At 38.9% G+C, this 24,014-nt stretch overlaps 1 protein-coding gene across 3 annotated transcripts in view; it reads left to right on the top strand.

Moving 5' to 3' along the window:
* Nucleotides 1–23,626, top strand: part of Ir8a (Ionotropic receptor 8a) — a 54,578-nt gene extending 30,952 nt beyond the window's left edge. For 2 of the 3 annotated variants that reach the window (XM_076189916.1, XM_076189918.1), the window contains 8 exons: nt 1,276–1,375; nt 1,669–1,846; nt 2,423–2,606; nt 14,367–14,488; nt 19,200–19,347; nt 20,928–21,097; nt 22,512–22,633; nt 23,148–23,626. In XM_076189916.1, coding sequence (XP_076046031.1) covers nt 1,276–1,375; nt 1,669–1,846; nt 2,423–2,606; nt 14,367–14,488; nt 19,200–19,347; nt 20,928–21,097; nt 22,512–22,633; nt 23,148–23,329 — 1,206 coding nt within the window. In that variant the 3' untranslated portion in view covers nt 23,330–23,626. Of the gene's footprint in view, nt 1–1,275; nt 1,376–1,668; nt 1,847–2,422; nt 2,607–9,722; nt 9,845–14,366; nt 14,489–19,199; nt 19,348–20,927; nt 21,098–22,511; nt 22,634–23,147 lie in introns of all 3 variants that reach the window. The other variant, XM_076189917.1, reaches the window with a different exon arrangement.
* The last annotated feature ends 388 nt before the right edge of the window (nt 23,627–24,014 follow it).

A 24,014-nucleotide genomic window follows, 5' to 3' on the forward strand; every position in this document is an offset into this window, starting at 1 on the left:
TCCGCAAACAACAGCTGGCTCACCTCCCACTTTTCTCCATTTTCTTTAACCATCTCCAATCCCTTGCCCACTACCCTTGCATTTACCTCTTGCACCATCCCATCCATGTATAAGTTGAACAGCCAGGGCGACATAACGCATCCTTGACGAAGTCCCACCTTTACCTCGAACCACTCACTCTCTCCATTTCCAATCCTGACACAAGCTCTACTACTCTCATAAAAACTCTTGAGAGCTCCCAGAAGCTTTCCTCCTATCCCGTATATCTGCATAACCTCCCACAGTGCCTTTCTGTCTACCCTATCATAAGCCTTTTCCAGAACCATAAAAGCCCAAAAAACATCCTTCCCCTTTCCTATAGCTTTCTCATATATTTGTCTTACCACAAAGATCTGATCTACACAACCTCTACCTGTCCTAAATCCACACTGTTCCTCACCAATTACTCCTTCTGTTCCTCTCCTAATCCTCTCAATCAAGATCCTCCCATAAGCCTTCCCAACTACACTTAACAAGCTAATCCCTCTGAAACTACTACATTCACACTTGTCCCCTTTTCCCTTGTAAAGAGGAACTATACAGGCACTCCTCCAGTCCTCCGACACTCTACCCTCTCTCCAGCAAACATTAAATAACCTCACCAGCCAGTCCACCATCACTGTACCTCCCTTTTTCAGACATTCTGCATGGCATCCATCCAGACCAGGTGCCTTAACTGCTTTCATCATCTTAACAACTGCCTTCACCTCATCCTTCCTTATTTCTCCTCCATTTTCCTCACTCATCGCGGTCATTTTCTTAGCATTTCACACTGCAGCTATCTTTCCCTCCCTATCCTCCTTCACATTTAGCAACTCCCTAAAATATTCTGTCCATCTTCCCCTTACTGCCTTCTCTTCCATTATTATCTCTCCATCTACACCTTTATATATATATATATATATATATATATATATATATATATATATATATATATATATATACATATATATATATATACATATATATATAATGTATGAACCAGATTATTTACTCTCAAATGGGTAATAGAAATTCACATCTTTCTTTGCCTGAAACCACATTGAATTGTATCAAAGGTTGCTAGAAGAGGGAATTTACTTTTTGTTTGTGATAGTACAAGTGTCAGATTGTGTTCAGATATGCAGACACTGCATGACAGTACTGCACTCTTACATAACTCATATTTTTGTCAGTAAGTACTGTGTGCTTTGTTGACAATCCAACAAATTTGACTTCATGCTATTGCACTTACAGGAAACAGATTTAATTGTAGCACCCCTGACAATGACCTCAGAACGTGAAGAGGTGGTCGACTTCGTTGCACCCTATTTTGATCAGTCAGGCATTTCCATTGGTATGTATGAATGAGACACTATTACTGAAATATGCATGCAATTATCATTTTGCTTATATCTTGTTAACTGCTTCATTGTGTAAATTTCTTTTTATAAAAATTTGTATACTGCTCAGTCTTTTAAGACTTTTAATGCTCATGTGTCTTGATCCTGAGTCTGCCTCACTCATCTGTATTCATGCACCCCAGTTTCTCCCCAGGTCTACTTGATGACAAATCACAAACTCCATGAGGTGAAATCTGCTCTCACCTCTAGAATTAATTCTCAAAATATCCTTTTTCTTGTTACTCAGTGATCCAGAAACGGCAAAAGGAAGAGAGCCTGTTCAAGTTTATGACTGTGCTCAAGCCAGAGGTGTGGGTGTCCATTGTTGCTGCTCTTGTGGTCACTGGAATTATGATATGGCTGCTGGATCGATATTCACCCTATTCAGCCCAGAACAATGCAGAACTGTACCCATATCCATGCAGGTGTGGTAACAGTATTTGTTCACAGGTTGGCTAACCAGACAACACACAATATAAAATTTACCCACAGTCCTTAAATTTATGGGCCTTGCACTATGATCCACTATAGAAATTTGCACCATATAAGCCTACAGATTAAGTGACTTGAGTGTGGGGTTGTGTTTTAGGTGATGAAAGGAAGGCCTTGTCTATTTGTGAATAGTATGATACAGAGTTGGATATTTTATTTTGTTCTGTGTGTTGAGCTTGTGTAGTGAGGCACAATAGGGTCTCAAAATGTGACAGGATTAGGGCAGTTTTCTAGACATTGAAATGGGATTTGTCAAAACACGAATCTCCTCTATTTTAGCAGAGAGTTTGTCTGCTAAAATGGAGGTGATATGGATTTTGAAAAATTGTATTCAGATGCCTCGAAAACTGCCCAAACCTTGTCACATTTCGAGACCCCAGTGTATAGAAAATGTATGGTTTTGAGAATTCTTGCATATGCAGTGATATGCACTTCTACTAATCCATACTCTCATAATTATGTCCAGTAGTTTTGCAGCTACTGAGTGTGAAAAATTTTCATTGTTACAGGAAATTCACCTTAAAAGAGAGCTTTTGGTTTGCCCTGACATCCTTTACTCCCCAAGGCGGAGGTGAAGCTCCAAAGGCACTCTCAGGGAGGACCCTTGTAGCAGCCTACTGGCTCTTCGTAGTTCTTATGCTTGCCACCTTTACAGCTAACCTGGCTGCCTTCCTTACTGTCGAAAGGATGCAGGTTTGTGCCTAGTTAGGATAAATAAATTTGCAAATAGAAGATACAGTGATAGGAATAATTGTAGGTTCTTTAAGTAAAAATAGTATTACTGTATATGCTTCATTAGTTCAATATTTTGTTTGTAGCTATAGTACATCTACCACTGGTAGAAGTGGCAATTTAATTGTTAAGGTAGTACTGTATACAGTATAGACTGCATTATTTATGATATTTGTAGTGGTAGTAACAATAGTTATAGGAGTATTTGAAGAAAATTCACTTATTGTATAGTACAAGTGTCTGGGGTATTGGCTGCTTGTTATTGTGGCAAAGTAGCATGCAGTCGATACTTTAGGGTCTATATGGGGCGCCCCTACGGACCAGAGCCACACATCATTTTGTCTATGATAGAAGAAATTCTGTTTATAGAGAAATGATGGCACTTTTATACTACGACTGTCCCTCCGTTATGCTGTCCCCCAACCCCTTGTTGCTGTCCTGTACCATTTCTCTGAGTATTCGCTTTCTGATTGGGGGAATTCCCTGTGGTGGGGGAAAAGAATACTGCCACCAAGTTTTCCCACTTGGATCGTAAGAGGCGAGAAGAAAGGGACGGGGAGAGGGACTAGGCATCCTTCTCCCTGTAGCCCCACGGGGCACACATCCTAAAGACAAAAGTGAAGGCATAAGGGGTGCTGGCGGGCCTCGGGCCAGCACCCTAAGGTTTGGGTCTTTTAATGTGCGTGGATGTGGTACAGATGAGAGTAAAAGGGAAGAGATAGGTAGTATGTTTGTGAGAAGAAAGTTGGATGTGTTGGCTTTGAGTGAAACTAAGTTGAAAGGGAAGGGTGAGTGTATGTTTGGGAGTGTAAGTGGGAGGTTATCAGGAGTGAAGAGAGGGCGAGGGAGGGAAGGGGTGGCTATTCTAGTAAGTGAGGAGATAGGTAAAGGGGTAGTGGAGTGGAAGGAGGTTTCCTCAAGGATAATGTGGATGAAGGTGAAACTGGGAAAGGAGATGTGGGTCTTTGTAAGTGCATATGGGCCGGGCAGTGAGAAGAGCAGGGAAGAAAGGGAGGCCTTTTGGATAGATTTAAATGAGTGCATAGAGGGTTTAGGAAGAGGTGTCAATGTAATAGTACTGGGAGACCTTAATGCTAGAGTGGGAGATGGTCCAATCGATGGAGTGGTTGGGAAGTGTGGAGTTCCAGGAAAGAATCGTAGTGGAGAGTTGATGGTGGAAATGTGTCTAGAAAGAGAGTTGATGATAGCAAATACAGTGTTTCGGAAGAAAGTCAAGCATAAGTACACATGGGAGAGGGTGGTGGAGGGAAGGGTGGTAGATAGAGCGCTAATGGATTATGTAGTGGTAAATAGGATTATGATAGGAAGAGTTAAGGATGTACATGTGCTAAGGGGAGAGGGTGGGGGAATATCAGATCATTTTTTGGTGGAAGGTAAGTTGAGAGTGGAGGATAGATGGAGAAGGAGGAAAGGGACAAAAGGTAGGGAGGTTCTTAGAGTGAACTCCTTGAATGAAAAGGAAAAGGAGAAGGAGTACGAAAAGAAGCTGAAGGAGGAGTGGGAGGGAGTAAAGGATAGAGCAGAGATGGGTGTGGAGGAGGAATGGGGATGGTTCAAGGAGGGAGTCTTAAAGTGTGCAAGGATGGTGTGTGGAACAAGAAGGACAGGGGGAAATAGAAGAAAGGGTAGCGAATGGTGGGATGAGGAAACAAAGAAGGTTGTAGAAGAGAAGAAGCGAGCATTCACAGATTGGTTACAAAAGAGGACAGGGGAGTCATATGAGACGTACAAAGAAAAGAAAAGAGAAGTAAAGCAAAAGGTAAAGGAGGCAAAGAGGAGAGCAGATGTGAAATGGGGTAGGAGTATGACAGAAAATTTTGAAAGTAATAAAAAGATGTTTTGGAAAGAAATTAAGAGAGGAAGAGGAGGCGAATCAAGTAGGGAAGAAAAGGTAAAAGGTACAGATGGAGAGTTGATAATGGAAGAGATGGCAGTGAGGGGAAGATGGGCAGAATATTTTAGGGAGTTGCTGAATGTGAAGGAGGATAGGGAAGGAAAGATAGCTGCAGTGGGAAATACGAAAAAAATGAAAGTGATGAGTGAGGAGAATGGAGGAGAAATAAGGAAGGATGAGGTGAAGGCAGTTGTAAAGATGATGAAAGCAGGTAAGGCACCTGGTCTGGATGGATGTCATGCAGAATGTCTGAAAAAGGGAGGTTCAGTGATGGTGGACTGGTTGGTGAGATTATTTAATGTTTGCTGGAGAGAGGGTAGAGTACCGGAGGACTGGAGTAGTGCCTGTATAGTTCCTCTTTACAAGGGAAAAGGGGACAAGTGTGAATGTAGTAATTTCAGAGGGATTAGCCTGTTGAGTGTAGTAGGGAAGGCTTATGGGAGAATCTTAATTGAGAGGATTAGGAGAGGAACAGAAGGAGTAATTGGTGAGGAACAGTGTGGATTTAGGACAGGTAGAGGTTGTGTAGATCAGATCTTTGTGGTAAGACAGATATGTGAGAAAGCTATAGGAAAGGGGAAGGATGTTTTTTGGGCTTTCATGGATCTGGAAAAGGCTTATGATAGGGTAGACAGAAAGGCACTGTGGGAGGTTATGCAGATTTATGGGATAGGAGGAAAGCTTTTGGGAGCTGTCAAGAGTTTTTATGTGAGTAGTAGAGCATGTGTTAGGATTGGAAATGGAGAGAGTGAGTGGTTTGAAGTAAAGGTGGGACTTCGTCAAGGATGCGTTATGTCGCCCTGGCTGTTCAACTTATACATGGATGGGGTGGTGCGAGAGGTGAATGCTAGGGTAGTGAGTCAGGGATTGGAGATGGTTAAAGAAAATGGAGAAAAGTGGGAGGTGAGCCAGCTGTTGTTTGCGGACGACACTGCGCTTGTGGCAGGGTCAGAGGAGGGATTGAGGAAGCTGGTGGCAGAGTTTGGGAGAGTATGTGATAGAAGAAAGCTAAAGATAAATGTGGGTAAAAGTAAGGTGATGAGATGTACAAGGGGTGAAAGTGGCAGTAGACTGGAAGTGAACATTAAGGGAGAGCGACTGGAGGAAGTGGATAGTTTTAGATACTTGGGTGCAAGTGTAGCAGGAAAAGGTGGAGTGAAGGTGGAGGTAGAATGTAGATTGAGAGAAGCGAGTAAATGCCTTGGTGGATTAAAGAGTGTAATGAGGAATAGACATTTAGGAATGGATGCGAAGAGGAGACTGTATTTACCTAGTTGTATTTACCTAGTTGTATTTTGCGGGAAGGGGAGCTATGCTCGTGTTGTCCCGCCTTTGTATCTTGCAGTGTCTAGTTTGTTTTTAAACTCATGAATGGTTTTTGCGCATACTATTTCATTGTCCAGTTTGTTCCAAGTGTCCAAAACTCTATGAGGAAAACTGTTTTTCTTCAGTTCTCTTCTATAGCTATGTTTTTTTATTTTCTTTCCATGTCCTCTTGTGTTTCTTTTGTCCCAGTTAAGTAAGTTCTCACTATCGAGTACCTCTGTGCCTTTCATGATTCTGTAGATGGTCAATAGGTCACCTCTCTCTCTTCTTTGCTCCAGTGTCGGTAACTCCAGTTTAGCCAATCTCTCTTCGTATGATAGGTTTGCAAGTGCAGGTGCCATTTTTGTAGCTGCTCTTTGGATTCTTTCTATTTTCTTTATATTCTTTTTGGTACTGGGGGACCACAATGTCGCTGCATACTCTAATCTAGGCCTTATCAATGTAACCAATATTTTTTTCATCATGTCTTCGTCCAAGTATGTAAACGCCACTTTTATTGATCTTAGCAAATTGTAAGTCTCCCCGACAATTTTGTTAATCTGTATATCATAGGACAGGTCGTTCGTGATAATTACTCCCAAATCTTTTTCGGATCCTACTTTCTTTACTTCTTTGGTTCCAATTGTATATTTTCCTGATATTCTGTTGAAGGAGTGATTGTGCCAACAGCACTGTATGGAGCAGAAACATGGAACATGAGAGAGGAAGAGAGAAGGAGTTTGAATGTGTTTGAGATGAGGTGTCTGAGAAGTATGGTGGGGGTTACTAGGCTGGATAGAGTGAGAAATGAGGAGGTGAGGAGGAGAACAGGGGTGAAAAAGGATTTGGGAGAGAGGGTTGATGAAAGAATATTAGGATGGTTTGGACACATGGAAAGAATGAGTGAAGAAAGACTAGTAAAAGAGGTATGGAAGGCAGATGTGGAGGGAGTGAACATGAGGGGACGTCCTAGGATGAGGTGGATGGATGGGGTGAAGGGGGCTTTGGGGAAGAGGGAATGTCTGTTGAGGAAGGAAGGGAGAGGACGGAAGACAGAGGTGAGTGGAGAATGGTTGTATATGGATGATGTTGTGACTGCATGAGGAGGAATGGGCGGGGGGGTAGTATGTGTGAGTAAATTTTGACGCAGCCCGAAGGGATTTCTCCCCGTCCTCCCTTTATATGCAAAGGGGGACGGAGAGGGGGGGTCGCCGATTAAATGAAGCGGCCTTGCTGTGGATGTACTGTGTCTTGCGACACTGCTTCTGACCCAGGGCGGTGGGCAGGGTTCAGGGATGACCCGTCATCCAGATGGTGCTCAGATGAGAGGAAGGGTGGGAGGGGTGTGGAGTGTATTTAGGGATGAAATGGGTGGGAGTGTTTTTATGCCTTTCCCTTTGTGGCTACCTCCCTTGGAAGGGGGAAAAAGCCTTGGTATATGTATGTATGTACAAGAATGGGGCTCAAAATCTATGTTATGGTATGGAAATATTGATATATACAAATAACACTTATGGAAATCAATTGTTTGGTTTTGGCGATGTCTAAAATGTGGTTGAATTTTTCTAAATTTCAACAAGATTTTTTTTTTTCAATATTAAATGTATGACGTACTATACAGTATATGACTGAAATGTCAAACTTTCACATTTGTCATGTGTGAATTAAAGTCCAAAGTTTTATGTCCCTGATTGAAAACATTGTAGGAATAGAAACTGAGGAAAATTATTATTTTTAAAGATCTCACTTCATTGATGCACAGCATGAGCATGAATCTTGACATGTCCACTTTATGGATTTAGACTTGACACTGGCTTCTTGAAGTGTATGTTGTCTTTAGCATTTTCATCCAATGTGGGCTGGTCTTGTTTGCGTTATTCAGGTAATTAGGTACATATCCACCTACAGTATAGTTGTGATGTTGCAGAAGTATAGGACAAGCTTTGGTAACAAATGTATCTGCATTAAGCCTTTGAACTGGTGATTCAGTATTGTTCTTCCCTTATTTGCACCTTGTGAGTAAGAGAAGTATGGTAGACTATGCAGTAAGAATAGTGGATGTGTGCATGTCAAATATATAAACAATAAATCTTCTTTTTCCCTTCCACCATCATGGAAAGTTTTCATTGAAGTGTTATGGAGTTCCTTTGGAACACCTTGAAGCTCCTCAAGTGTTAGTAATATTTTTTTTTCTTGTATATATATATAAATATATATATATATATATATATATATATATATATATATATATATATATATATATATATATATGTGTATATGTATATATATGGTTTTTTTTTTTTTTTCTTCTTCTTCTTCTTCTTTAAGGTTTAGGAAATCACAAGTTTGTGTCATCTACCAATCCACACAGGAACATGTCTGGCATCTTCAATGTTCATCCTGTGTTCAGTCAAAATTATGACATTACATTATTGTGACATCATTTTATGGCATCCTGTACTGTATTCTTTATGTTAATTAAGGATATAGAGATGAATTATAGAGTTAAGGAAACAAGTAAATGTCTGGGTGCAGTGAAAAGTATTATGATAAATACATATTTGGAAATGAATGCAAAGATAAGATTGTATAGTGATTGTACCCATTGCACTATATGGAGCAGAGACTTGGAACATAAGGGAGGTAGAGAGGAGTCTGAATGTTTCTGAGATGAGGTGGTTGAGAAATATGGAGGTGAGACAGAGAACAGAGATGGGAAAATAACTATCAAAATGGGTAGATTAGAGAGTGCTGAGATGGTTTGGGCATATAGAGAGAGGGACGAAAGACTGGCAGAGAAAGTGAAGAAAGCAGAAATGAATGGAATTTACCTAATTGTAGTATACAGAAAAGGAGTAACACTCATGGGGTGAACTTGAGAGGAAGACCAAGAATGAACTGGATAGATAAGGTGAAGGAGCCATTGGATTCATGAAGAATGCCAGTCAAGCAGGGAAGGGAGAGTACAAAAGATAAAAGTAAATGGGTTCATGAATTCCTTCAAATCTTACTTCTGCAGAGAATTTCCTCAAACATAACAAGTTTCAATTGATCAATCCATTGTCTCTGGACACTCTTGTAGAAGACCCACAACCTTCATGGAACTGGCAACAGCTTCCAGGAGGGTCCACAAGTGATTCACGGAAGATATATTGTGTTGTTTAGGGATAATTAGTGTGTGGCATTGTAGACTGAGAAGTTTGTATTTCCAAAATGAATTTTCCTTGTCTTTATGATTTGTTTCTCAGCTCTATTTCTTCACCTTCAAAATGAAATTCAAAAGCTACATGATCACTTTTTCTTGGGAGCCAACAGTGTTTTTGTAAGCCAGTTTAGCTCATTTCCTGTATGTTACAGTCAGGTATAAAAAAATTAAAGAAATAATACATTGTCCTGCACTCACTCCAGACAGCACCAAGAGGTATTTTTGTTGAATAACTTCTGGGCTGAGCCATTGGCTATGGCTGGTTTCCAAGCAACCACAGGCTTCCTCCAAGAGAGAACTAGGGCAATAGGTAGATTGATTGATTATCAGTGATTCATGATATCAAACCTAGGTGAGTCCATGCCTCACAACCTGTCCATATGGTAAAACCCATTGTTTGTTTTGTTTTGGCTAATGACAGATAATTTTATTTACTTCAGGAGTGAGGAAACTGAACCAAAAAAGGAACTTGATTTATTGAGACCTGTGTTTATCCAGGGCTCATGCACCGTTCACATGAGTAATTTCACCCAGTATCAACTAGGACAAAATATATAAAGAATGTCACTATACTTAAGGGGTATTAAGGCACTCCATACATCAGGCAGGTGAATAAGAGTTCCTGTAAAATCCAGACCAATTCCCCTTACAGACACCTGTGAGTTCGCTGGAAGAGTTAGCAACCCAGAGTAAGATCAACTATACAATTCTGGGGTCTACTGCTGTTGAACAGTATTTTATCAACATGGCAGCTGCTGAGGAGGAGCTCTACCGGTATTATTATTAACCAAGTCTGCCCATGTCTCACCTGCTCCCCACTCTGCAATTCTAACAGTACCTAGACAACACCAACACACTATTGTTGTTAATTTTGAAAATATACATAGATGATCACCTTTAATTTTTAGCATGTTTATTTTTGTGCATGCAGCCTCTTTTGAATGAATTTTGATTTTTAATAAGGTGCATTTTTTTGCCTTAAGGATTATTTTTAAATGAATGGATGACTGCAGTGTATTATTAACATACAAGAACTCTGACATGGCTACAGAGTGCAGTTATGATCTTTTTTGAACAATCTGTGATCACACTCTGCCAGTGTTTCAACATGGCTAGAGTACAATTGTCCTTTTTGAATGATTGATCACTTGTTTGTCCAGTATTCCAACACTTTCCAAATCATATTCAGAGCCTTCCAAGAAAACTGACTTGACCATATCAGATAGGAATTTTTTTTATTTTCTTTTTAAATTAGATAGTATCCTAGTAGTATTCCAGAGAATTATTTTCATATTAGTTCTCAGTAATATTCATTATATTTTTTGTAGAGGAAATATGATGGTTTGCAGATTATAGACAAAAATACCAAACATACTCTCACACCTTTACATGAAATTACATAAAACAAAAATCAGTTAATCTGAGGCAGACAGCATAAGTTAATATCAAAATTCTTATGTTAAGCACAGCTATGTTTTTGCTGGCTAGAATTCAGAAAAGTAGATGAGCCATTGCAAAAATTGGACCCTTTATTGCTATTTGGAGAATGTATGGAGCGAGTGCAGTGGCATACCTGCCTTCAGGAATTGCTCAATAGAGCAAAGTTTTCAAGTTATTTTCATGTTTCACATTGAATAATTCTTCTATTCACTTCTAGTCTTCCACTGACCTGCAAAAGCAAGCTCTTGAAAACTGTTGCAAACTGATCTTGACATAACATTCACTTTCTCTGATGATGGATGCCTAATTTTGCCGGGGGCTGATAATGCATCACAATAATGTTATTACTGAATTAAATCAGTTTCTCTTCACATCAAATGATAATGGAAGTATTATCCATATATGACTACAATGCATTCCTATCTGTTAGGCTGATGAAAAGAAATGCACTAAAGTATATTCTAATAATTTTACTGAATCCAGGGGAGATGGGTTGGAGGAAAAGGAGTAAGAATGGATGATAACCTAGTATATGCAGATGACACTGCTCTGTTAGCAATGGCAGAGAAAGATGATAAGAGTTTGGTGAGTGAATTTGGCATCATTTACTAGAAGAGAAAACTGAAAGCTAATATACATAAGAGTGAGGTTATGGTAGTACCCAAGAGTGAGGGACACAAGGTTGATATATAATTGCATGGGAAGATCAGTCAATCAATTTGTTGCCCCTGGTCTCTCTTGTGGAAGATCTGTGACCTTCAGGTAACCAGCAAGAGCCTCTGGGTGGGTTCACAAGTTCCTCAAGAGAGGATAGATTGTATGGGGCAAAAATGGTATACATGAAAGTGGAAGACTAAAGGTGGGAATAAGTCAGAGAGTGAAGGAGGGAGAAAAGATAGGAGATGCCATGGGAATGGAAAGGAAAAATAAAAAGATGTTGGTGGAAGAGATGAAAAGAATTCAAGAAGTACTAGTTGTGATGGCTGTTATGTACCAAACTGAGATGTGGGTGATGAATGCAAGAGAGTGCTGGGTGGAGGCAGTAGAAGTAAGGTGCTTAAGGGTTATGTATGAAGTTACAAAATATAGTCTAGGAAGGATGGAAAAGATTCACTGAGGAAATGAGTTACAGATAGGGTTGGGAAAATGAGTAGAACAAGCCAACCTGAGGTGATATGGTTACATTATGAAAATGGATGGATATAGGTATCCTTGGAGGATGCATGAATTGGTTATGCTGAGTGAGAAGAAGGGTAAGACCAAAGGAAAGATGGGTAGATGGAGTGAATGAGGCCATGAGGATGTGTGGTTAAGATATTAAGCAAATATGAGTGTGAGTAATAGAGGGTTGGAGAAGAATGTGTAGACTAAGGCAGTGACTTGGTCCATGAGAAGGGCGCACCAGTCAATCTACCGCCACAGTTCTGTCTTGCAAATCTGTCAGCCCCTGGATAACTGGCCACTGCCTTTGGTTTAGCCCATGCATCACTCAATGAAGAGGTGTCACTGTCTGAAAAGTTCATGTAAATCTTGATTATACGGGAAGATTTGTTTCAAGATGAAGTTTTCTTCTACATCATGATTATATGGAATGCCTGGTCTGCTCTGGATTAGAATATGCAGTGTTGGTGCCATTTTCACACAAATTGAGGAATATAAACAACACTGAGAAGATGCAAAGGGCAGTATAACCAGATTTGTTCCTAGCCATGCAGAGAAACCATGCAAAGAAAAAATGTGACATGATCACAACATTTAGGTCATTAAAGGGAATGGACAAAACTGACACAATAAAGTGCTACCCAAAAGTTCAAGTAATTTGAATAATGAGAGAAAATAAATTATCTTACCTCCTAGTTCTTCCTGTCACCTTCAAAGTAGTGCTCTTGGGCATGTATACATTAGTCCCAGCATTTCTTCACAAGCCATACATCCCTTAAAGACTTCAGATGTGATGGTCTTTGACACCTGTGATTCTGTCTGGATCTTTCTAGTTGAGTCAAAGTGATGCCTTTTCAGTCATAATTTCAGCTTGGGAAACAGGAAAACATTGCTGGGGGCAAGATCAGGTCAATAGGGTGGGTGGAGAATGACTTATTTGTTACTGGAAGTCAGGAGCTGCCAGACAGCAATTGATGTGTGGACAGAGGCATTGTCATGATGCAAGACCCAGTCCTTGTTATGCAAGGGATGCTGCTAACTTCTCGTGGCCAAAGGCAAAACTGCAAACAGTTGGCTTCCTCTGTGCAAATTACTGGAACTTTTGGGTAGTACATCATTATATTGCTTGTTTGGGACAGGAGAGCATCATGAGGTCCTAAAAACAAGTTGAAAACAATATATCTGAAGAATGTCATGAAATAATTTTCCAAACAAAAACTTCATCTCCTGGAATAACTTAGATGATAATATAGCTCATACAGAAACCATAGATGAGTCTCAAGCTTTGCTGTAAACAATTTCTCCTGGAACCAAAGACAGGTGCCTTCAAGTGGTGGTCCTGTGAGATAGACATCAGAGAGAATCATCTCCTGGCCAGCCATCTTTAAAACCTATCTACAACTTCACCTCCATCTGGAGATGGAGCCCCAAAATGTTGACATTCTGATTCTAGAATGGGGCCAAAATCTCTCCCAATTTCTACTTTATTTCTCCAGACCTTTTCTTCCCTTTCCCCTCCTGTTTTTTCCACTATTTCATTAAAATACTACCGTGATATCTCATTTTCCCCTTCCACCTTTCTTGGCTTGTTCATCATCTCATTCCCTTTTCCTCTTCCTCTTGTTCTCCATTTTTCTTCTGCCTTGTGCTCCCTGTGTATTTTCTTCATCCTACCTATCATGTATCAGCATATCTGCATACTTTGTTATTTTCTACCTTTCTATTTTTTAACTCTCTCTCCATCTTATTTTTGGTCATCCTCATGTATTCATTTCTTCCATCCTTATTTCATATATTCTTTTCATTTGTCTTCTTCTTCTTTCATTGTTCATATCACTAATTTTATTATTTCTATTATTACAGTTATTAGTTTACATTATGTTGTGTACTGTCTTTCAACATTGCTTCTGACTCAGGGCAGTGGGCGGGATACAGGGATGACCCATCATCAATAAGGAGATAAGATGATAGGGAGGAAAGGGTGGTGGTGGTGGGGGGGTGGGGGGGGGTGTAATGGGTGGGAGTAGGTACGTGAATTTGACTTGGCTACCTCCCTTATAAGGGGGAAAAAAACTCTTGGTATATAGATAGAGTCAAGAAAAGAGGGAGGGAGGGGTGGTGAATGGGAGTGGAGTATGTGGGGATGAAATGGGTGGGAGTGAATTTATGCCTTTGACTTTGGCGACCTCCCTTGTAAGGGAGAAAAAGCCCATGGTATATGTATGTATGTATGTATGTATGTATATAGATAGATAGTTATTGGTAGTATATACCTATTGCCTTGCCAAAACTAAAATTATATAATCTTTTCCATTTAATTTTCAAAGTAGTTGGTTGCACCAGATAGCCAGCGGTTACCGTATTTGCCTCCGTATAAGGTGCACCCCTATTTTACAGGGATATTTTGTGGGATTCATTATACATTTACTGAAATATATTTGAAAGTGGTTTTGTAAGGAAAATATATGTTTCTAAGCATGAAATACAATATTGTGACAGATGCAGGGCAGTTTATTGATATATTTAGAATTTTAAAAAATGCGTCATATGCGCTGGCAAATATGGTATTTTGGGACCTGATTGTGTACAGTTGAAGTAGACAACACACGTTTTCACCATACTTTACATTTGTTCACCTCCTGTTCATCTCCAATGTCGCCGTATGTTGCTGTCTGCACACATCTTGTGAATGCAGTCACCTGTGCAGTCCCTGGAGGCTCTCGCCCGACAGTCCAGAATTACCTTCACGACCACACGAGACTCATCTATTTATGAGTACTTCTACAATATGGCCAAAGCAGAAGATGAGTTGTTTAGGTAGTTGATTCATGACTGTTTAAGTGTCATTACAATATGTTTTACTCTGTGTTGTAAACTATGTTATTTTCATTAGCCAGTTAAGCTTTGTTGATTTGATAAGTTATTGACAATTCATTTTTTGGTGGAATGCTTATGCAGTGTATGTAATTTTTTTTTTTTTTTTTTAGATTATGCACTTGATTTCAAGCATGGTATGTTGTTTGTATTAATACACAAATAGTTATATTTATTTAGTTGAGGATACTATATAAAATTTGTTTTATACCAGTCTTTTTTTCTTATTTCAATTCAAAATACAATTCGTTTTGAACTTTAAATGCTATTATTATTGAAAATACTTATCAGTTCATCAGTCTGGCCCTCTTGCTAGAGATCTGTGGCTCCAAGGAAATCAGCCACCAGGTTACTCAGGGAGAATATTTTGTTGTGGTATCTGAAGTGAGCAAGTACAGAGGGGTATAAGATGGTGTGTTCCTCATTTTTTTTTAATTCAGATTACTCTTTCAGTGACTAAATGCCATAGTACACAATATTACAAGAGTAAAAGAGAAAGATCTTGGAGTGTTGCTCATGGACAATTTGTCAACTGATGAGCACACCAGCAAAATTTTTAGTGAGACATCCAAACTGTAGATGAACATAAATGAGGCTCCTCTGTGTATGGATGAAAAAATAATGAAAAAAATCTCAGAGAACTTCTCAACCCTAGATATGAGTATACAGCAGTGATTAAAATATACAAAGAATACAAGTTGGTTCCCAGCCTGGCAGACAAACCATATAAGAAAATATTAATTACTGCAATCAGAGAGAGTACACACATATATATATCAAGGGTTTTTTCCCCCTACAAGGGAGATAGCCAAAGTCAAAGGCATAAATCCACTCCCACCCATTTCATCCCCACATACTCCACTACCATTCACCATCCCTCCCTCTCTCTTTTCTTGGCTCCTCCTGGATACTGGGTCATCTCTGCATCTTGCCCACTGCCCTGGGCTAGAAGCAATGCAACAAGACACAGCACATTCACAGCGAGGCCATTTCATTTAATTACCTTTTCCTAAAGCTTTCTCACATATCTGCCTTACCACAAAAATCTGATCCACACAACCCCTACCTGTCCTAAACCCACACTGTTCCTCACCAATTACTCCCTGTGTTCCTCTCCTAATCCTTTCAATCAAAACCCTCCCATAAGCCTTACCAACTACATTCAACAAACTGATCCCTCTGAAACTACTACACTCCCACGTGTCCCCCTTTCCTTTGTAAAGCAGAACTATACATGCACTTCTCCATTCCTTTGGGATGCTACCCTCTTTTAGACAAACATTAAACAACCTCACCAGCTAGCCAACCATCACTGTATCTCCCTTTTTTAGACACTCCATATGACACCCATTTAACCCAGGTGCCTTACCTGCTCTCATCTTTTTAATGTCTACTTTCACCTCATCTTTTCTTATTTCTCCTCCATCAAAGAGAGCAATTTACTTAATGTTTATTCAATTCACCTAATAGTAATATACTCGTACAGGAAAGGAACTATGCTTATAGGAACCTGTACTTCTTTTCTCTGGCAGTCATACGTAGTTTTATTTTTAAATTTGTTTGGGTTCTCTGTATGTTTTATCTACAAGGTTGGAAACCAGTTTGGTCACTGTCCTTTGAATTCTTACAATCTTCTTTCTTCACTTTGTGTGGAGACCATACTGCTGTTGGATAGAGGGGCAGGGTTGCCATATAATGAAACCATGGGGATAAACTAGCTCTGGGTGTTGGGCCCTAATGCGGAATTGCCAAGTCTCTCTGCATTCTCTTAAACCCAAGTAGTGTGACAGGGGACTGGAATGATTCCTCATCTATGATGTGTTAAGATGGGAATAGTAACAAATGGGTTTTAGATGGATGTGGCATGGGTGTGAGGTGGTTGTTAGCTTTAACTTGGTCACCCCCTACTGTAAGGGAAAAGAGGCATTTTGGTATGTATATGTATGTATGTTTGTATAATCTTTGTATGGAATGAAAATTATTGGGTAGATTGTTTTTATGTTTTGATTTTTGATGCACTGAAGAATTTTGCTCTTTCATCTTATTTTAATATCATTATCTGTAAACCATCTACCCATCTACCATGAAGTGAATTTGATCTATGCAAAAATGTTAAAGAAAAACATAAAAAAGACATGATTTATGATCACCACATATTCAGAGAATAAGGTAAGTGACATTTCAGTTGTGTTGTAAACATACAAAAGAATGCTCTACATAATATTCCATGTAATAGGTGGGTGTCACATTTTACAGCAAACTCTGCTATGGGTTATGGAAAAGATTGAATGAACATTGAGGAGGCATAGGTAATTATAAAGTGCCCAATATCATTATAGTTTATGTGTCCTTCAAAGGCAGTGGATGGTTCATAATTACCTGTCTTTAATGATCATTTATTCTTTTCCTTAAATTATGAAGAATTTTGCTTCAGTACACATAGAAGAACCAACAGTGGGTACCTGCAAGTAGTGGTCCTGCAAGACACACATTAAAAAGAGCCTTCTCCCAGCCGCATGGCCTCAGAACCCATGAACTTCCTCACCTCTGTTTTGAGGTGCACCTCAGAAGGACTGACATTCAGTCTCCAGACTGGGCCCAGGATCTCTTTTGTTTACTTTGTATTTCCTCTACCTTTTCATGTAAGGAGAGCTGACAACCAGTGGCTGCTCCCCTCATCCTATTACTATAAACTAGTGACACAGGTAAATTATTAGAATGGATGGAATATTTCCTGACTGGGAGAAAAATGAGAGTAGTAATTAGAGACAAATACTCGAAATGGGAAGAAATGATAGTGGTGTTCCACAAGAGCCAGTGCTGGCTCCAATCATGTTTACCATATACATTAACGACATGGATGAAGGAGTTGAATGTTATATGAATTTCTTTGCAGATGACACAAAAATATGAAAGAAAGTAATAATAGAAGAGGACTGTGATTCATTACAATCAGACCTGGACAAAATCTGGAAATGGACTCAAAAGTGGGAAGTGAACTTCAATATCAAGAAGTGTAGCATAATGGAGTTTGGAAAAAGCAAAAACAGAATTTAAAAAAATTACAAAATTGGCGAAGAAGAAATAAAAAAAGTGCACTCAGAAAGGGACCTTAGAGTATTAATCAGCAAAGACATGACACCGGATAAACATATAAACAAAATAGTTGGTGAAACCTTCAACCTATTAAGGTCAATGAAAGTGGCATTTGACTACTTGGATGAAGAAATTATTTTAAAAGTATTAGTTACATTGATTAGACCAAAGCTGGAATATGCAGCGACACTATGGACACCCAGTACTAAAAAGAATATAAGGAAACTAGAAAGAATACAGAGAGCAACAACAAAGTTGGCACCAGCTCTTTCCAATTTAACATACGAACAAAGATTATCAAAATTGGAACTACCAACACTAGAGCAGAGAAGAGAAAGAGGTGATCTACTGACTATATTTAGAATCATGAAAGAAATGGAAATCCTTGACAGGAATGATTTACTAAAAAAGGACAATGGAAAAACAAGAGGTCATGAAAAGAAACTCAAAAAGGATACCTATAGAAGAGATCAGAAAAAGAATAGCTTCCCACACAGAGTGCTGGATATATGGAATAACTTAGATAAAGAATCAGTGTGTGCAAATATTATACAAGATTTAAAAAAAAAAACTTGATGCTGAAAGATACAAGGACGTGTCACTACGAGCATAGCTCCCTTCCCGTGTAATACAAGTAGGTAAATACAACTAGGTAAATACAGATAAACAACACACAACTTTCCACCATTTCTTCCCAGAGGACCCAAGGACAGTTGCCAGCCACTCTGGATTGTAGGTTTCCAGTCAGTGAAACCCAGCATAACAATTATTAGTAGTAGTATGCAAACACAAATATATTCACCTGCCAAGTAAGGAAGAATTGCAAATTCTAAACTTGCATAGACTTATGACTGCTAGAAGCCATTGTTTTTATAAAAATATTATAAATATTGTCAGAAAGTTCACCACTACCACTCACCAACTACCAGACACCACCCACCATTATCACCATCATCATCATCACCACCACCACCACCACCGCCGCCACTACCACCACCACTACCACTCACTCACTCACTCACTCACTCACTCACTCACTCACTCACTCACTACCTACCACCACCTGTAGACTCCAGTAAACCCCATAAAGTGCTGTGGCTACCTATATTGAAGGAAAGGTGCTCTAGGTTAGTTAACAAGGTAGAATAACAAGAAATGCAGTTGAGATGACTAGTAGTTATAAAAAATATATAAAAACTCACCACAAAGATTTTGTGTTGGAAAGAACACATCACTACAGCCATAGAGAAAGTTCTAGTGGGTTCTTGAAAAACTGTGATCACTGATAGTCATGTTTATTCTCTTTTATAAAAGCCTCTAAATGAAACATTGGAGAAATGTATTCCAACCCTCTCCCCTGTTATTTCCAACCACCATATCAATATCTATCCAAATATGTAAATATTTGTGCAAGTTGTATGTCATGTACTAACACTGTATATGTAACATATTAACACACTTTTTTCCCCAGATGTGGTAAATCTAGGAAACACACCAATGATATTTCTTGGGGTACATTTTTCCAAATCCTAATGATCATGGTCATTCCAACTTGCAGAGTTTGGAAGGAGCTAACACTGAATAGTACAAGTGACCAGAGCAAGTATCGTGTGTGGGACTACCCAATCAAAGAGCAGTACACACACATCCTTCAAGTCATAGAAGATTCCAAACCAGTTTTAACAGCTTCAGAGGGTCTCGCAAGGGTAAGTTGTCTTCACACAGAGACCCTCCCCTGGAATGGATGAGACTCCCTGAAAAGGTTGGGGGAAGTAGATAGCAGTCTCAGAGGGGTCAGCACTGGTAGCCATAATATTTTTTATACCATTTTATCAGTTGATGATATAAAACTCTCCTGAAAGTTCTTACTTCTCTTGCTCTATTTTTTTTTTTTTTGGGGGGGGGCTTCATTGACAGGCTTACTTTTTATTACTCATTCTTTCTCAGTTATATCTTTTCTTATTCAAGTATTTGTAAAAGATTTCTTATCTGTTACTTCCTTTGTTCTGTTGATTAACTCGTATACCATGGCTCTTCTAGCTGTTTATGTATTTACCTAATTGTAGTATACAGGAAAGGAGCAACGCTTATTGGGTCCTGTCTCTTATTCTTTAATTTTTTTTATCATACCTAGACTAATTCATGTACAGTTCCAACTTAATCTATATCCTTGAATTCCAATTATCATATTTAGATTTTAACTCATGTACTGTTTGAGCTTGGGCTATATCACCTAAGCTATTCCACATATACATCTATATGGAAAACTGCATTTCTTTACATCCTTTAGACATGTGGTCTTTCTTAATTTTTTCCCATGACCTCTTAGAATCCTGTCTTTAATCCGGTCTCTTTTGTCAGTGCAATCTATCCCCTTTAGTTACTTGAATACTGTAATCATATCACCTCTTTCTCTTTGATCTTTCAAAGTTGGCAGACCCGGTACTTTTATTCTCTCCTCATATGGTTCATCTGCTAGGCTGGGAACCAGAATGGTTACTGCCCTTTGTATTATCTTGATCTTGCTTATATCCTTCACTCTGTGTGGCAACCATACTACTGATACATATTCCAGTCTTGGATCGATTAGGGTTTCAATAATTTTTTTATCATTTCTTCATCTATATAGTGAAACACCATTTTAATCTTCTGCAGTACTCTGTATGTCTCTCCCACAATCCTGCTCATATGTCTGTCAGGTGACAGGTTGTCTTTTATTAACACTCCCAAATCTTTCACCTATTTTGCTTTTGTAATGGGTTCACTTGCCAAGGAATAGTGTAAGAATGGTCTTTTGCCACAATTACCAAGTACTTTGCATTTTTTGTTATTACTATTACTTCCTATATATCATGATGTATTTTTTCCTGGTGTTATACTATTCATGCTTCCCTCTTACCATCCTTGAATTAATTTGTTCTTTTTAACCCTTATAAGGTGTCAAATGATCCTGATAGGCTGTAGACATATGTAGTGTTTACACATGAAGTCTTATTATCAGCACCCATTTTTGTGTCAAGATTAGGAATAGGAACTCATGTCACTTACAGATGAAGCAGAAGTGTTTCTGTTGAACCATCTAAGACTTATGCTGTCATCATGGCAAAAAGAGTGAGACAGTCTTGAGCCTTTCACTGCAGTGGTATTCCCTAGGTTGAATGAAATTTTCTGCTATAAGCTAAAATGAATTCTGTAATGGTCTTCATCATACCAGAGGGGTTCATTAACCTTCTATTTCTAAGGTATTGTTTAAGCTTAGCACATTAATTGCATTTTAAATCTAAAGGTTGAGGCAAATGATAAAGGAGAGTTTGCATTCATTCATGATGCATCTGAGATCCGCTATGAAGTCTACCACAACTGTAAACTGACTGAAGTTGGTGAGCCCTTTGCTGAACAACCATATGCAATTGCAGTCCAGCAGGGGAGTCATCTACAAGATGAGATCTCCCGGAGGTATGTAGGCATATGAGGTAAAAGGGTGTCCCTCTTTCCTTCTGATAATTTCCGTAGTCCTTTTTCCTGCATGTGGTGGCTCTGTGAGATAGATGCCATAGAGAATCATCTCCTGAGTGTTACTGTGGTGTGATGGATAGGTAGTCAAGGACTCTCCCACAGAACTGTGTATGTGAAAACATTGTGATGAATGTGGATAGGAGGTAAAGGGAACACGGGCTCAATAGTGTGAATTCTAACATCCAATTCACGATTGAAAGTGAGATGGACAGACAACTACCTTTTCTAGACACCATATTAATAAGGTCAGGGTGTGATGTTAAACTCAAAGTTTACAGGAAACCGATGAATAAGAATGACTTCATTCATTACTACAGTGCACATGATAACATGACAAAGACTGGTATGGTGATAGGCCTTTTCTTGAGAGTGTTTTGTATTTGCAGTGACGAATTTTTAGCAGAAGAAATAAAAAAGATAAAAACAACTTTTGAAGGACTCAAATACTCCAAAGGATTACTTTGCACCCTGGAGGAGAAGGCCCATAATATACTACACAACAAAAGAGAAAAATCCAACACTAAGTATTTGGTGGTCCCAAATTCCATTCTAACAAGAGACCTAGGCAAAATCTTATCGTCCTCCAACATTTGTCTTGCGACTTCTACGGGTATGAAAGTGAAGGACCTTATAACAAAGAAACAAGACCCAATCTTAAATAAGAATAACATAGTATATGAAATCCCGTGTGGTGGATGTAATAAGAAATACATCGGTGAAACTAGCAGGGGCCTAGACACTAGAATAAAAGAACACCAAGCAGATGTTAGACACCACAGGATTAGCAGTGCAATAGTAAACCATGTTGACGAATGAGGCCATCTACTGAAATGGGACAAGGCAAAAATTCTTATGGATAACATCACATGGCAAGAAAGGCGATGGAGTCCGTTTTCATCAACATCCAGGATAACATCAATAAGAGGACTGGGGATTAGATATGGGCTAAAGCAGCAGCACATGCTTCGTTATCTTGAATAAAAAACACAGAGCCCCTGATCCAGATGGACAGCTCAGCCACATGATGACCAACAGGTGGATAATTGGTCCACTCGCTCCGATAACTCATCACACTGACAGATGACGTCGAGTGGGGGACTAATCTGAAACCTGACACATTCCCTTTTTATGCCATATATATATTGACCAACTTGACTTCAAACTCTATTCCTCTGAAGAAGCCACTCAGACGAAACTAGTCAGGAATAAAAGTATTTCCCTCAGCCCGTGTTCCCTTTACCTCCTATCCACAGAACTATGTATGTTACATGTTTTTCTCATTTATCTTTCTTTTGTTATTAGTATATAATTTACCTTTACCATTTCTTCCATACAAAAAACCACCTTACTACAGCATCCTTGAACTACAAAAGGACCGCTACTTTGAAGGGCTGTCAGCCAAATTTTGGAATTCTTCAGCACGGGGCATCTGTGAAAATGACGATGATTCTGAAGGAATTACTCTACAGTCCCTAGGTATGTATAAAATGTCAGAATGGAACATCTATATACCATATTTGTCTCTGTATTTCCTTTTATTAAACTTGTAGCAACAGTGATCTCCACTCAGTTAGTTAAAGTTATGTGGTTGTAAGATAGGTAAGGGACATCACTTTGGTATTTTCTTAATTGTAGTATACAGGGTTGGAGCTATGTTCATGGGATCCTGTCTCTATATCCCCACTTACCAAATGTTGTCTTAGATTAATTTATGTTGTTGATCTGGAATATTTCTTTGAATTTGTCCCTTAATGCATCAATGTTTCCTAACATTTTTCAAATAATCTGTTTTCTTTACTTATTGGTTTTGACCTCTTGTTCTTATAATGGAAAGGAACAGAGCTATGCTTAGGGGTCCCCTCTTTGACTCCATCAATAATGCTTAGCCTTAAGTTCATTGATTAGGTTGATAGAATATGATTCATGTCTTATACAAGTAAAAGTTAAATGAAATGATTTTATTTTTTTTTAAAAACCATGTTGCCTACAGGTGGTGTATTCATTGCAACACTGATTGGACTTGCCTTGGCCATGGTGGCACTAGCCGTTGAGGTCCTTTACTACAAGAGGGGGCCAACAGGATCAAAGGTCACCGACTTGACACCATCCAAAATTGCCTCAAAACTTGACAAGGACCATGTGTCTCGGATTACTGTTTCTCCTGCTTATTAACAAAAAACAGTTTCAGTCTGCCAACCTTGTCTTTTTCACATGATGCAGTTACTGTATAGGATAGATTTTCAATCTTCACCGAGACAGATTCTTTTGTTGTACGTATTATTGTAGAAATCAGTTTTACATACCAAAAAATGTAATTTTCTGTCATTTATGTGATATAGTAACTACACTAATCAAAACTAAATAAAACTGCCTTCAAGCCATATACAGGTATACTCTACAAAAGCATAGAATATAATCAACTTCTGTTTCAATCAGATAACATTCACAGAATTGTAGAAAGGATGTGTTTATGAAGTGTATCAGTAGGTAATCAAAGTTTTATTCAAATATCTTAGATTTTATTTCATACAAAAACTTATCTTATGAATGCATAAACACAATGTATTGTAATGAACATGATGTGGGTTAGGGCGTCGTTACTTGCAGCGAAGGTCAAGATGATGACCATTCGAACCCTGCTCGGGGCAAGTTGAACTAAGGACATAGTGGGACATTAATTTTCACTCTACAAAGTCCACTATAAGGGGCACCGTCCTAGCCTCCTGATAGTGGGGAGTTTGTGACATTAAATCAAATCATCATCATCATACCTGTATTATTAATTTATTGAGAAATAAATTCATGACACAGATGTGTAATAACCTTATTTACCAATCCTTAGATTGTGATACTCTGC

The sequence above is a fragment of the Oratosquilla oratoria genome, chromosome 9, assembly GCF_046742065.1.
Source record: "Oratosquilla oratoria isolate Oo_2021 chromosome 9, ASM4674206v1, whole genome shotgun sequence".
NCBI lineage: Eukaryota > Metazoa > Arthropoda > Malacostraca > Stomatopoda > Squillidae > Oratosquilla > Oratosquilla oratoria.